The 13,596-nt window shown below is 44.3% G+C and overlaps 1 protein-coding gene across 6 annotated transcripts in view; it reads right to left on the reverse strand.

The window, feature by feature from the left end:
- Window positions 1-13,596, reverse strand: part of GLI3 (GLI family zinc finger 3) — a 267,337-nt gene that overhangs the window by 90,748 nt on the left and 162,993 nt on the right. For all 6 annotated transcript variants that reach the window (XM_040473025.1, XM_040473020.1, XM_040473019.1 and 3 more), the window contains 2 exons: window positions 4,727-4,929; window positions 1,408-1,554 (listed from right to left, as the gene is read on the reverse strand). In XM_040473025.1, coding sequence (XP_040328959.1) covers window positions 1,408-1,554; window positions 4,727-4,929 — 350 coding nt within the window. The remainder of the gene's footprint in view (window positions 1-1,407; window positions 1,555-4,726; window positions 4,930-13,596) is intronic.

Below are 13,596 nucleotides of genomic sequence, written 5' to 3' on the forward strand. Positions count from 1 at the left end.
TTTTTTTCAACAATCCCTAATTGAAATGTGATTATGATGAATCTGAAATATAAGCTCTTGACTCTACAAAGGCAAACAACGAAACCCCTGCAGAAGATGTAACACGTTTCTTCTACGTTGTGTGTGGTAACGAACTCCCCAATGGAAACCATCGCAAGTTAGGATCCTATGTGACACACTGCGTTATTTCATGGCCGTCAGGAGACTAAGGCCGTAGATCTTACTCTGTGTAAGCCAATCACCCTCTCTTTACTCCAAACCCGAAGGCTGAATTACTCACCACTGCTAGTGAGTGGACCAATGTATACCTTTGTCACATAAGAGTCCAGAGAGACTGTAGATGAGAAAGCACTGCTACCGGGAAAAACAAACAAAACCCAGAGCAAATGCCCAACTCAAAGCCATACAGTTGTCATATTCATAAGGGTCGTGGCTTTCGCTGACACCTCCGATGATGCTTCATGTCCTCTTTCTGGCACCTGGCAAATGGAACTTAAGGAATCTGAATAAATAAGAACTCTTGGGATGTTCTGAACCATGGTATTTATAGGCTCATTTGTCTACATGTCTAGATAAGTGACCCAAAGGAATCATCAGAAGCCTTGAGGGATCCAAAAATAAGGGATATAAAAAGCATTGGGGCACCTGAGTGGCTCAGTGGTTAGGTGTCCGACTTCAGCTCAGGTCATGATCTCGTGGTTCGTGAGCTCAAGCCCCACGTCGGGCTCTGTGCTGACAGCAGAGCCTAGAGCCTGCTTTTGATTCTTTCTCTCCCTCTCTCTCCGCCCCCTTCCCACTCATGCTCTGTCTCTTTCTCTCTCTCAAAAATAAACATTAAAAAAAATTAAAAAAAAAAAAAGCATCAAATGACGCCCTTATCTTCTACTGTTATGTCCTAAAAATAGCTCTGGTTTGGAAATGCTTTTTATTTTTCCTAGATAAAAGGTCTTCGTGAAATATAATCTTTCATGTAAAGAAAACAGGAAGCAAAATAAATCCATGGAAAAATTTAAAAACCAAGTACAGATTTAAAAACAAAATCAACTCCCAAAGCATAAAATCCAGAAAACCAAGGAGTGAACTGGGTGAAGCCCATCCATGGAATCAAACACGTTCCCTGATTTTGTTATCACGACAATCAGGGCAGGAGAGCTTTTTGAACAGCTGCCAAATTACAATCGCCGGCATGTTCCAGCTCATCGGTATCCCTGAGCTCTGCAAGGAGTCTCGGGATGGCCAGATCTGTGGAAGCTTCTTAGCAGACCAAGGAAAGGAGTGCACCAAATATTCTTTCCCCTTCTCTGGTTTTAGAAGTTAGACAATCACCTCGTCTTTGCATCTTCCTCTGTAATTCACGCGTTAGCATCTGCCACCACCAGGACTACAAAAAACAGCCCCATCACTTACTGTCCATGGCGTGAAGATATTCCATGTGGATGGCCCCAGCGCCGGCAGTGGCCGCGGAGGGAATGATGTCTGCATAGGGGCTGCGCTGGCCAGCTAGCAGAGCCATCTGGTGATAGTATTCTGCTGGGCTGACCCCGGCGTGGGGGGCTAGGAGAGGAGACAAGGAAAGCGTGGTGACTAGCTGGAAGAAGGTCAACAAGAAACGCTTCTGGAGGCAACGTCCGTCTGCTGAGCCATCCACGTCAGTACTCCCTTTTATGGCTTATTCTAATAAAACGGCCAGAGCTCAAACTGTGTTTTCACTGAAGTCTGCTCTAGAGAGCTTCTATTTGAAAAATAAGACAGAAACCGGGAGGGAGGCAAACCATAAGAGACTCAAATACAGAGAACAAACTGAGGGTTGCTGGTGGGGCGTTGGGTGGGGGGATGGGCTAAATGGGTGATGGGCATTAAGGGGGGGGCGCTTGTTGGGAGGAGCACCGAGTGTTCTATGTAAGTGATGAATCACTAAATTCTACTCCTGAAACCATTATTACACTATATGTTAACGAACTTGGATTTAAATAAAATTTTTTTAAAAAGGATAGAAAAAAATGAAAATAAAACTGAAAAATAGAAAAAATAAAATACATCCTAAAAATCTGTAAGGCTAGTTTAAAGAAATAACCAAGAATTCCAAATGATTAGAATGTATATCTATTCTCCTCCCCACGTTCCCCCCGTCCCCAAGTTAAATTGTTTCTTATATGAAATCACCGTAGGTTCACATTTCTTACAGTGGTAGACAACTCAGACCACCGTTATATCTTTCCGGACACACTCAAAATACTTCCCGAAGCTTCTGGCAGGGGTGACCGAGTCAGCTCTCGCTACCTGGAGGGCCCAGGGCTTATAAGTGGAAAAGACAGCACAGCTTTAATAACACATGATGGGCTGATAAGCTGCAATTTTGTGTTCCATAATTTTAGAGCTCTTTTTTTTTTCCTTTTTTTCATTACAAAATCAAAAAGGAAATATACCTATCAATCTGGGGCAATTTACTGGCAAGAGTCAGCTCAGTAAGCGTGGGATAATCATGTGTTTCCACTGCCAATTTATGTGCAAAAGCGGCAAGACACTGTAGCAGTTCCGAGGGTGGTCTCCAGATTTTCCAAGAGCTGGATGCAAATCCCGACTCCTCTTACCGCTGCTGCAAGGGGCTGTTGGCAACAATGATTGCAACAGCCCTTGGGAAGTGTTTACTTAGCACATAGCATTCCATCAGGAAAAGTTTGTTTTACAATTACTAGGTAGAAGCATGGGGATTCTAGCAATAGGTCTGTGTATGTTTTCCATCTGCGTGCACATACTTTTTTCGTGATAAAAATATATGTAGATATCTACAAACATCTCAGACTACACGTGAGAAACATCTGTGACTTGACTTTACGTGATGGAGTATTAGTCAGCCTCTTGAGAGGCAGGAAGAGGAAGGAAGAACGACCAATCAAAGAAAGCTTTATTCAGGAGCACGTGGGTGGTTCAGTCGGTTGAGAGACCAACTTCGGCTCAGGTCTCAGGTTTGTGTGTGGGTTCAGGCCCCGCGTAGGGCTCTGTGCTGACGGCTCGGAGCCTGGAATCTGCTTCAGATTCTGTGGTCTCCCTCTCTCTCTGCCCCTCCCCTGCTCATGCTCTGTCTCTGTGTGTGTCTCTCTCTCAAAAATAAACATTAAAAAAAAGTTAAAGAATGTTTCATTCATACTCATCATCAAATATTATGGAAAACAGATGAGAAGGCGCTTTAACTAGAGGTGCCACTTTCCACTGGCCCAATGAAATTTCTGCAAGGCAGGCATAATTCCAAGTCTGTTGTGAGCTGGTCGCCCTTATCCATCTCTCCCTCTCTTCTCCTGCACTGTCATTCCCATGAACTCCCAAGTACTCATGGAGATGGCTCTCCATTTTTTTCCCACTGTGAAACCAAATCCAAAACAGGAGAACTTAACTTGGGTCTGATTCTCTTACATTAACTTTTTTTTTTTTTTTTAATATGAATCTTGTCCAAATGGCACAACTTATTCCTTAGGTACCTTACAACTCTACCCACTGCACTGAATCCAAAGGAAAGAAACGAGCCGACAGCCATTGCTGGACCACAGCTGCTCCTGGACTGTGACTGCAGAGATACTCACTGAGAAACCTCCCGCGATCTGTGCCCCGCCCTCCCCCCACCCCCCCCACTTCCTACCATGCACAGCCGGCCCGGGAGGGGTCTGCAGGGAGGACGTGGGCGGTGCAGGTTCACACCACTACTCGGTGAGATGGCCTGCGTGGCGTTCCTGTGAGCTCCTACACAAGCACCAGCCGCTGCGGGCTGCCGTAGAAAACTCACAACCCATTATTTCTAATTAATATGGCTCACACCGTTCTGGACCTTAATTCAGATTCCAGCAATGGTGGACAAGTGAGTTTGCATATGTATGCACGTGATGGGAAAAGCTCTTCCTGAATCAAAGGAACGTTTCATAATTTGACAGTTATGGAATACACAGCTCCAATTAAAGAGTCTTGTGAGAAGTAATTAATTGGGAAGCTAATAGAACCAACAGGAATTTGACCCTTGAGAGTTTAAAATGAGCATCAAGTATAATAAAATTAAAGTCAAAGTCTGGTTCTTTTCCTGTAACATCCCTCTTCCACTTCTCACTGGGCATGGCCAAGGATGGAGGGCACGTGCAACAGATCTAGACCATCATGTTCTCTAAGCCTTGCTGCTCAGAGCACGGTCCACAGACCAACAGCGCTGACGTGCCACCTGGGAGCTTTACAGTGTGCAGAACCTCGGCAGCCCCCCAGACCCACCCCCCGCACAGAATCACATTTTATCATCCTCCCTGGGTGGTACGCGTGCACAGTGCAATTGGAGGTGTTCTGCACGTGCAGAACAGAAAAGTCTCCATCGGAAGGTAAGCACAATGGCCGGTTACACGTGCGTGCTGTGTGCACGTGGAGTGGCAGAACAGAACAGTGGATGGGAGCAAGGTCTTTGGAGTCCCTGAGTGCTGGCTGTGAGTTCCACGTACCACTTAGTAGCCACCGGGCCATGTTGCCTGTTACATGGCCCCTCTGCCCATTGCTCTCCTCGCCTGAAAATGGAGACGGTACCCCCACCCTCACGGAGGTGTCCCAAGGCTAAAGCGAAAGCATGTTCTTAAAGCACTTAGCACAGCACCTGGCACATGGGAAACATTCAGTAAACATCAGAGCTGCTCTATACCACGCTCTGGGTGAGGCACGATGGGTGGAACAGGGGGAAAGGGCTGGTCGGGGACTGACTTACCATCTGTGGGGCTGAGCCCCCGGGCGGCCGAGATCATGGAGAGGGACGGGCTATGAAGAGACCGGATGTAGTCCATGTAGGGATTGATGTAGGGGTGCGGAGGGCTGAAGGGGGGCTCAGAAGCTGCAGCAGGGTTCCGGTGAGGGGAGATCCTGATGAAGGGCAGGTCTGAATACGTGGGGCTACTAGATAAGGCAGAAGGCCTAGACAGAAAGAAAACCAGACACAAGAGGTGCGGGTGAGACAAATATCTCCATAGGCACAGGCTGTCTGTGAAGGAAAAGAAGAAAGATTTTTAAATGTCTTGGGGGAAAATTTATCAGCCATATACGTTTCCAGTACCATTACCTTAAAACCGTGGTGACAAATGCAGGCAGAATGCTACCCCGCGATTGTTTGGGCCAAGAAAATTAACCTGAGACATTTCGTGGCACTCTGAGTACAGAAAAATAAAGGTTGGCCTCTGGCTTCCCTTATGACAAAAAATTCTACACACCAGGCACCTGAGTTGAGCACAGTTCTGTGATTCTATGTTCCATTTGACCAGAACATTAGTTTTACCACTGCGGACTTACCTCTCACCATCATGGCGTTGCACTAAAAAAGAAAGACCGAGAAAAGGAATTGCAAATTCATCCGGTCACACACACAGCAGAGTTGTCCACAAATAAAGAACGCTAATTGCAAACGTCTGCAAGAAATGGGACAGGAGACACTCTATATCCGTGTTTGAATGCTTACTGCAGGGGTCATGCAGCTGTGAGAAAAACCAGTTTTACAGATCTGGGCTTCACTGTTTGGGAGACCACTCCTCCTGTCTGTGTGAGCCAGCACTGAGAGAGCCTTTCCTCTGACACTCATGTTTCGAGTGGCGCCCTGGTCAGCCGTGTCCAGCAATGAAGTAATGAAGGAGTACCTGGGGCTACGAAGTTGGAAAAGAACGGGGTTTTGATCAAGTGCATGCCTTGGTTATAATGAGCTGATGAAAATAGATTCTAAAACACACTTTGCTGCCACCATGGCCTGAGTCACTCCTGGGGAGTCCTTCCCCAGGGGATAGAAGTTTCTAGAATGGCCAGTTTGGGCATCCACCCCCCCTCACCGCCTGGTTTTGTCTCCAATAGGAAATGTTTTGTGTGGGTAATCCAGTGAACTGGCTACGATAGGCTGAATGCTTGTGCTCTCCGCTTCCTCATTCACAGAGGGGATGGCCATAACAGCAAGAGGCCACGATACAGACAGATCTACCGGAAAGGGCAAATTCCTCTTGCGCCACTGTGGCTTTAGGCGTAAGATGAAAGGGAGGGGAGAAACATTTTTTTCATCACGCCTCCCGAAGCAAAGGCGCCCTGCCGGCCGGGTGCTGGGCCCCATCACCCTGTCAGAACATAATCTTGGGAGAAGCCAGCTCCACCAAGTGCACAGCGAGGCACGAAATAAATGAAACTGAAGATCAGATAATGCATTTTGTCTCAGCGGAAAAGAAAAGAGGGTGAAATATGGTCGGTGGGGGGGATATTCTCATTTGCTCTTTCTTACTCTTTTTCACTTTGAACTTAAAAAAAAAAAAGGAGGCTTTTTATTTGTTATTCAGATGCTACTTTTGGTGAAAATAAAAATCCAGAGTTTTCTAAATTTACACGTGGGCAGAGGGAGAATTCACCACCTGACAACAGCAATTTCTTTTCAAAACAACTTGAGGCTTTCTGCACCCACTCAGAAACTAGTAAAATTACTTACACTTACATAGAAATCAGCACAACCTAGGAGGCTCTCCTATTTTAGCTTTTTATGACAAAACAAGTTGGCTCTGTGTCCTTGGTTAAATCCGAAGTTCCCCCCAGACATGTTGCTACTTTAGAGCATGGGGAGCCTCCAGTTCACTAATTCCCTTTCTACTGGAAAGGAAAATCAATCTTTCCAGTTTGATTCAAAAGTAATTCCTACAAAATACAAATCTATCTGTAGATTTATGATGGGAGACCAACACAGCAGAGAGGTGGAAACGCAGACATTTCAAGAAATCCACTGGGTAACAGCCTGTGATCCCCAACATACTCGGTCTCAACAGTTTAGACTAAAACTCGGTGGGGGCGGTGGCATTTCTTTTTCCTTTTAGACAAAAATTGCAACCTGTAATTTTTCTGGAATTCCAGAATTGACCAGGGTCATGAGAATATTCCTAGAGGCCTAGATTTCATTTTGAAGAATCATACACAGGAAATAAATAAATAGATAAATAAATAAATAAATAAATAAATAAATAATCAGCATCCAGAACAACGTGAAAATTCCAGAGGCGGGGCCGGGACAGTCACCAGTCCCAAGGAAGCAAGGAAAGCAGGAGACAGGCGAGGCCCATGCAAGTCCTCCTCGTGCAAGTCCATGGAAATCTGACATCTGCACCCACCCGCACCTGCATTTGACCCATACCCACAAGAAGACTGAAGAGAACTGCAAGGAGCAGCCAGGAACGAGGACTGGTCACGGCCTCCCCACAAGATGCCAGGGCCCCGCCCTCCCTCTGCACACCAGGAAGGAGCAATAGCAGAGAAGAGGGCCGGTTCCTCGTGGAGGCGAAGTCGGGAACCTTCCCCCACTGTGGTAAATGCCACGTTCACGCATGTCCCTTCCAGAGACATGATGCTGAGGAGATATGAGGTCTGATAAAGGTGGTAGGACATGCCTTCAGACAGGAATGCAAATAAGAAAGTTGTCAAGTTATTTAATTGCCCTAAAGCAACAAACCTTCTAGATTTCACAGGCCAGCCATCCCCAGGATACAAATAGGAAAATGCTCAATAAGGGTTACCCAGTGAGGGGGCCATCAGGAATTCTGGACACAGGTGAGCCAGACCACCAGACCAGTGGTACCATGGAAAGGCTCGGGGGCTGAGGGGAACCCATGTGTGACTTCGTATGCAATGACCACCGTCTCTTAGTCCTTATGGGCAAAATGGGAAGGATTCTTACCCCCTGGGGGGGTCTTGGCAACTTCATCTAAGGAAAACCTTATGCACTGAGTCTGGTATCTAATAAATGTTCAATGTGTGCATACATACATACATACATATTATACTAATTTGTTCTACTCTTAATATACATACGTATGAACAAACATGCATACATACTAGGGATGGCAAATATAGCATACTATGAGATTGTCAAACACTGAAATATTGGAACCCTCTTTTCAAAGCAATACCTGTCTGCTTCGTTCTCCAACCCGACAGAGCCCTAGAAGCGCCTCCTTGGATTTCCAAGTAAAATCGTAAAACCACACAAGGTGGTTAAAGCATGAACTCAGTAATTTTTTTATGTTTATTTATTTTTGAGAGTGAGAGAGACAGAGCACGAGTGCGAGAGGGGCAGAGAACGAGGGTGAAGAGAATCTGAAGCAGGCTCCCAGCTCTGAGCTGTCAGCACAGAGCCCAACAGGGGGTTCAAACTCACAGACTATGAGATCATGACCTGAGTCGAAGTCGGACGCTTAACTGACTGAGCCACCCAAGTGCCCCTGAACTCAGTAATTAAATGCAAGAGCTTTGAAAACACTGGACTTGAATGCAGTCTGTCACTGACTCTGTCACTGAAGGTTAAGTTCCCTTTTACACAACATGGAACAACTGCTCCCTCCTGGGAGGGGCTCCGTAAATGCTAAAAAAGCCCTGGGCACTCAGTAAATGGTGGTGGTCACTGATGTTCTTGGTGGTCCTAAGAACCACCCAACAAAACTGGTGTGTGTGACTCTGAACTCAGCAAACAAGTGTCCAAATAGCAAGACTTTTGGACACTCCTTTCCAATTTCCCTGCTGTTCCAAATTCTTGGCAGTGAGATCATCTGTCAGTTATTTTGTTTTAAACTGTAAAGCAAATCTGAGAGGGCAGGTTGAGGTCTTTAAATGTAACAGGTGGATGTGTTCAATGCTTGTATAGAAGCACCATTCAAGATTACAACCAGACGGATGGATTCTTGAAGGAGGAGAAGGTGGGAGGTGTGGAGGAGGCACCCACAAAAATCTTTCCTATAAATGACATATATTCTTTCACAAATTATCATAAACTTGACCTGGGAAATATCTGCCAAGCTTACTAAAAGTCTGCACTGGGGATTACAATACCACCAGGAAAAGAAACTACAGCCGTCTCCTTCTTGGTTTATATTTTTAGTAGATACACAGAAACGGAATTGAAGATTATCGTTGTCTTTCTCTGCCTTTATAGCTTTCTGTTCTCTCCCTGTTCTGGGGCTGTACGCGGCTCGCTCACCGAAGGCGGCAAAAACCACGGAGAGAAAAACCCAAACAACAAACATTCTAGGAAGAACACGGACACTTAGAACCTGCTCCAAGGACAGAGATTCTGCTATTTACGTTGTCGCCAAAGAGTACAGAAGTATGCCTGGGACCCTCCAAACTAAATCATACAAACTGGTGTCTGGGAAGCAGAGGCCCAAACCACAGAGGGTTGTCAGGGCGCAGCTGATGTCCCGTTACCCCTCCACATTGGCTCACGTGAACGAGGCCTGGTGTGCCCACCCAGGGATGACACCCCATATTCCGCTTCCAGTTCTTCCAAGGCCACAAAAACCCAGTGAAGGGCTGTCGTGTGGTTTCCACATTGCCCAACAGGTAGACGAAGTACAGTTTCAGATAAGAAAGAAGGTGGGGGATCATTTTGGTGTTCTCCCAAAAAGACAATAAAGCAATATAAAGTTGTGTTTGTGGAGACAACTTGACCTCGGATTAGGTTCTTCACAAGGTCATGAAAATAGACTACGATGAAAAGAATAGTGGATTCTTATTAGAGCATTTTTTAACGGCAATACTATGATAAACCTAAAAACAAAAACACGTATTGCAGAGGATAACTGGACTTCTTAGTTAGAATGAAATAGCATTATATAATCTAATTTGTTACTGCCTTTTCATCTATCTTATTGGGTTACTGAAATGCCAAGATTAAAATCACAGTATTTAATCACCTGCATTACCCATTATGAGAGCATTAAACCAGGTTTATATGCTGGATTATTACAATGGCTTTTACATCGCTTGGGACACTGGAAACGTACACATACTTCTTGCACCTTTGCATGAAGGCTCCAACTACCAGAAGAATGAAGTGTTGGGGTTTTTTACCTAACAAGTTTACCTTTTGTTTAATTTTGTTCTTTGTATAACCAGTAGATACTCTTCATATTCAAGAAGTGGCCTACCAGAGAACAAAGGGGAGTTATCCCTTATAATGTATTTTTAACCAACTAATTAATTATTCAATAAGCATGATTTTAATAAATCAAACTTTATAATAAAAATTAGCTTTCCATTCAGTGAAGGAAACAAATAACACAAACGTCTGTGGCTAATACGCTAGATGCCCGTCAGAAATTTGCACAATCCTGGACTTCACCTTTTCCTCCATTCAGGGTGAGCTTCCAGATAACCTCCCTCTGTCCCAGGAACATCGTGTGACCCTGAAGTGTACAGACGGCTGTGTCGATTACTCTCTATTTGCCAGCCTTACCCCTGGAGCCACTGCATGCCCAGGAAGGCTGGTCTGTACAGCCCTTGATGGGCTGACTTTCCCTCTGGATTCTACTAACGAGATGCACTGGCAAGAGCTGGTGCTAGAGGAAAGAGTCAAGGTATTTACTCCCCTCACTTGCTCTTGCTGGCTGGAGTTTCACTGGTGGCGTTCCAATCCCAGGCCACAACTCCAGAAGTGTAATCCCATCCGAGCCTCTAGCCCCCACTGAATCACTTTTCCCTCCAATCTGCACCTTCAGATTAGGGTTGGCAACTGCTTCCAACTTCTGCTAGTCCTGGAGGCTTTCCTATCACTTTGGGGGCCTTTAAACTTGTCCACTCCTGTGTAAATACCTGCTCCGTTAAACTACCACAGCCTTGGGGTGTCTGGGTGGCTCAACTGGTTAAGCATCTGACTCTTGGTTTCAGCTCAGGTCGTGATCTCACAGTTCATGGGTTCAAGCCCTGCGTCAGGCTCTGCACTGACAATGTGGAGCCTGATTGGGGTTCTCTCTCCCCCTTCTCTGCCTCTCTCTCTCTCTCAAAAATAAATAAATAAACATTAAAAAAACAGCTGCCACAGCCCTAGCTGATAGCATGGATCCATTTCAGATCCCAATGCCATCACCTTTAGAGCTAAAGAGTATTTCCCAGGAGTGTGTAACTGACTTCAGGCTTTTACAAACTTACCGTGTTGGATTTCAGTTTTTAAAAACTACGTGCATAACTACATAGATGAATATTTTCAATGATATGTTCATTTGATATACATTTTATGGAAAAGCCACTTACTAAGAATCCATTATGATTTCACCACTTGGAGGAATTTCAGGAAACAAAATACATGATCATTTGGTCCCTGCTTTCAAAGACTTTATAGCCACATAGGATGAACAGCATATACACGTGAATGTCTAACCAGCAAGTGCTGAGCGCTGTTGAGTCAGAAAGCACCAACAGGAAGCTTCCAGGATGCATGTTGGTTACAAAATATATGGAACGTGAACTACACTACAAAATGAAGATATGATTTGAATAGAAGTGGCCTTTGAAGATGAAGGTGAGTATATTGCTTGTTGTACACATTAGTGCTAGGGTGCTGAATATTATCTTATATAAAATTCAAGGGCTATCGTTAAGTTCTTTTTTTTTTTTTAATTTTTTTTTCAACGTTTTTTATTTTTATTTATTTTTGGGACAGAGAGAGACAGAGCATAAATGGGGGAGGGGCAGAGAGAGAGGGAAACACAGAATCGGAAACAGGCTCCAGGCTCTGAGCCATCAGCCCAGAGCCCGACGCGGGGCTCGAACTCACGGACCGCGAGATCGTGACCTGGCTGAAGTCGGACGCTTAACCAACTGCGCCACCCAGGCGCCCCTATGGTTAAATTCTTTAACAAATAAAACAGAAATACTTGTTTTAATGGTAAAACATTATTTCAAAGGATTTTCCCAAATGATTTTATTTGTGTTTCCTATTTACGTCTGAGTATAAAAGCAGTTTATATCCATAAATGGAAAAGTTGAAATTATTTCAAATCAGCATTAAAAAAGTTACTCCCTGGGGTGCCTGGGTGGCTCAGTCGGTTAGACAACCAACTTCGGCTCAGGTCATGACTTTTTGGTTCATGGGTTTGAGCCCCGCATTGGGCTCTGTGCTAAGGGCTCGGAGCCTGGAGCCTGCTTCAGATTCTCTGTCTCCGTGTCTCTCTGCCCCTCCTTGACTCCCCCACGAGCACTCGTTCCCTCTCTCTCTCTCTTTCAAATATAAATAAACATTAAAAAAAAATTTTTTTTAAGTTACTCCCTATGTCCAAGCTATCCAGATCTAACCAAAATCAGTATTTTAACTTATTTAGTACCAGCACTTTTTTCAGGTATTATGTACTTTTTAAATACTCAAATTTTAAATTATACTTTCTCCCTCAATATTAAAAGGTTCCTGTAATATCTTTTACCAGACTGCACATCAACATCATCAATAAGTGCAGTGCAGAGTAAAGCCATCATGAATCATCAGTACGCATCCACAGAGTTGGCTAAAAAGAGGGACAGTGGCAAGTGTTGATGAGAATCTGGGGCAACAGGAACTCTCAAACAATGTGCATATATAAGCTGGCACGACATCTTTGGAAAACAGCTGGGTATTACGTACTCGAATAAATGCACACCCTATGGTCCAGCCATTCCTTTCCTTGATACATCCACAACAGTAATGTGTGCACGTGTGCCACAATGTCCTAGACCATTCAGAGCAGCGTTATTCATGTTAAAATCGGAAACATCCAAATATCCATCAAGACCAGAATGGTGGGGTGCCTGGCTGGCTCGGTCAGTGGAGCGTGAGACTCTCGCTCTTGGGGTTTTGAGTTTGAGCCCCACACCGGTTGTACAGATTACTTAAACAAATAAAATCTTTAGAAAAAAAAAAACAGTACAATGGGTAAATAATTCATACAATGAAACAGGGAACGGCTATGAAAAATGACCAACCACAATGTGGAAAACCTCACAATGTTGAATGGCAGAAGCCCGGTTACAAAAAGGGTATAATATACTGTATGAGCCCATTTATATAAAGTTCAATAACAGACAGATCTGAACGCTAGCATTAGGACAGTCAGGCTAATGTTTACCTTTGGGTGTGTGGGCTTCCAGGGTGCTGGTGTTCTATTTCTAGATTTGGCTAGTGGTCAGAGGTTCTTACTTTGTGATAACTCATTACAGTTCATTGAGCTATATGTGTATGTTTTATGTTTTATGTTTTTTTAAAAAGGAGACACACATCTCTATGTGCCACAGTGGTTTCAACCATTTCCATTAAATTCAGACAGTCAAATAGATATATATGTATAGGTCTTGAAATTTACGAATTATTGATGCATAAAAAATACCATAAATAATAACATTTACTGCTGTTAAACAGACAATGTAGTTGCACATGAGTGTAAATTTAAAGTAAACCATGGAGGACAGGCTTCTGTATGTTAATTCTGGGGAAGGAAAGGTCCTGCTAATAAGCCAATCAAAGGGAGAGGCCACGTGAATATCCCCAACCCTTGTCAGTCACCTCCTCTGTCAACTGAACCAACGCTATATAGCTATCACACGGATAATGCAATTGTTTATGGCTGAATTTGACTTGATTCCTTCCTGAGAAGGCTGCAAAGAATAACTTGACAAAATTTACCTCCCTTCTGTACTGTAAATATAATTCTGTGTTAACAGATTCAGATTTCAAGGTCAGGAAAACAGTCAAAGAATTTTTAAAAGAAAGGCCATTCAGAAGGTACAATACGGGGGAATGTAGGTAATGGTACTATAATGGCACTGTAGGTGCCA

Source organism: Herpailurus yagouaroundi, unplaced genomic scaffold (genome assembly GCF_014898765.1).
Source record: "Herpailurus yagouaroundi ecotype Mexico unplaced genomic scaffold, PumYag 100, whole genome shotgun sequence".
NCBI classification, from domain to species: domain Eukaryota; kingdom Metazoa; phylum Chordata; class Mammalia; order Carnivora; family Felidae; genus Herpailurus; species Herpailurus yagouaroundi.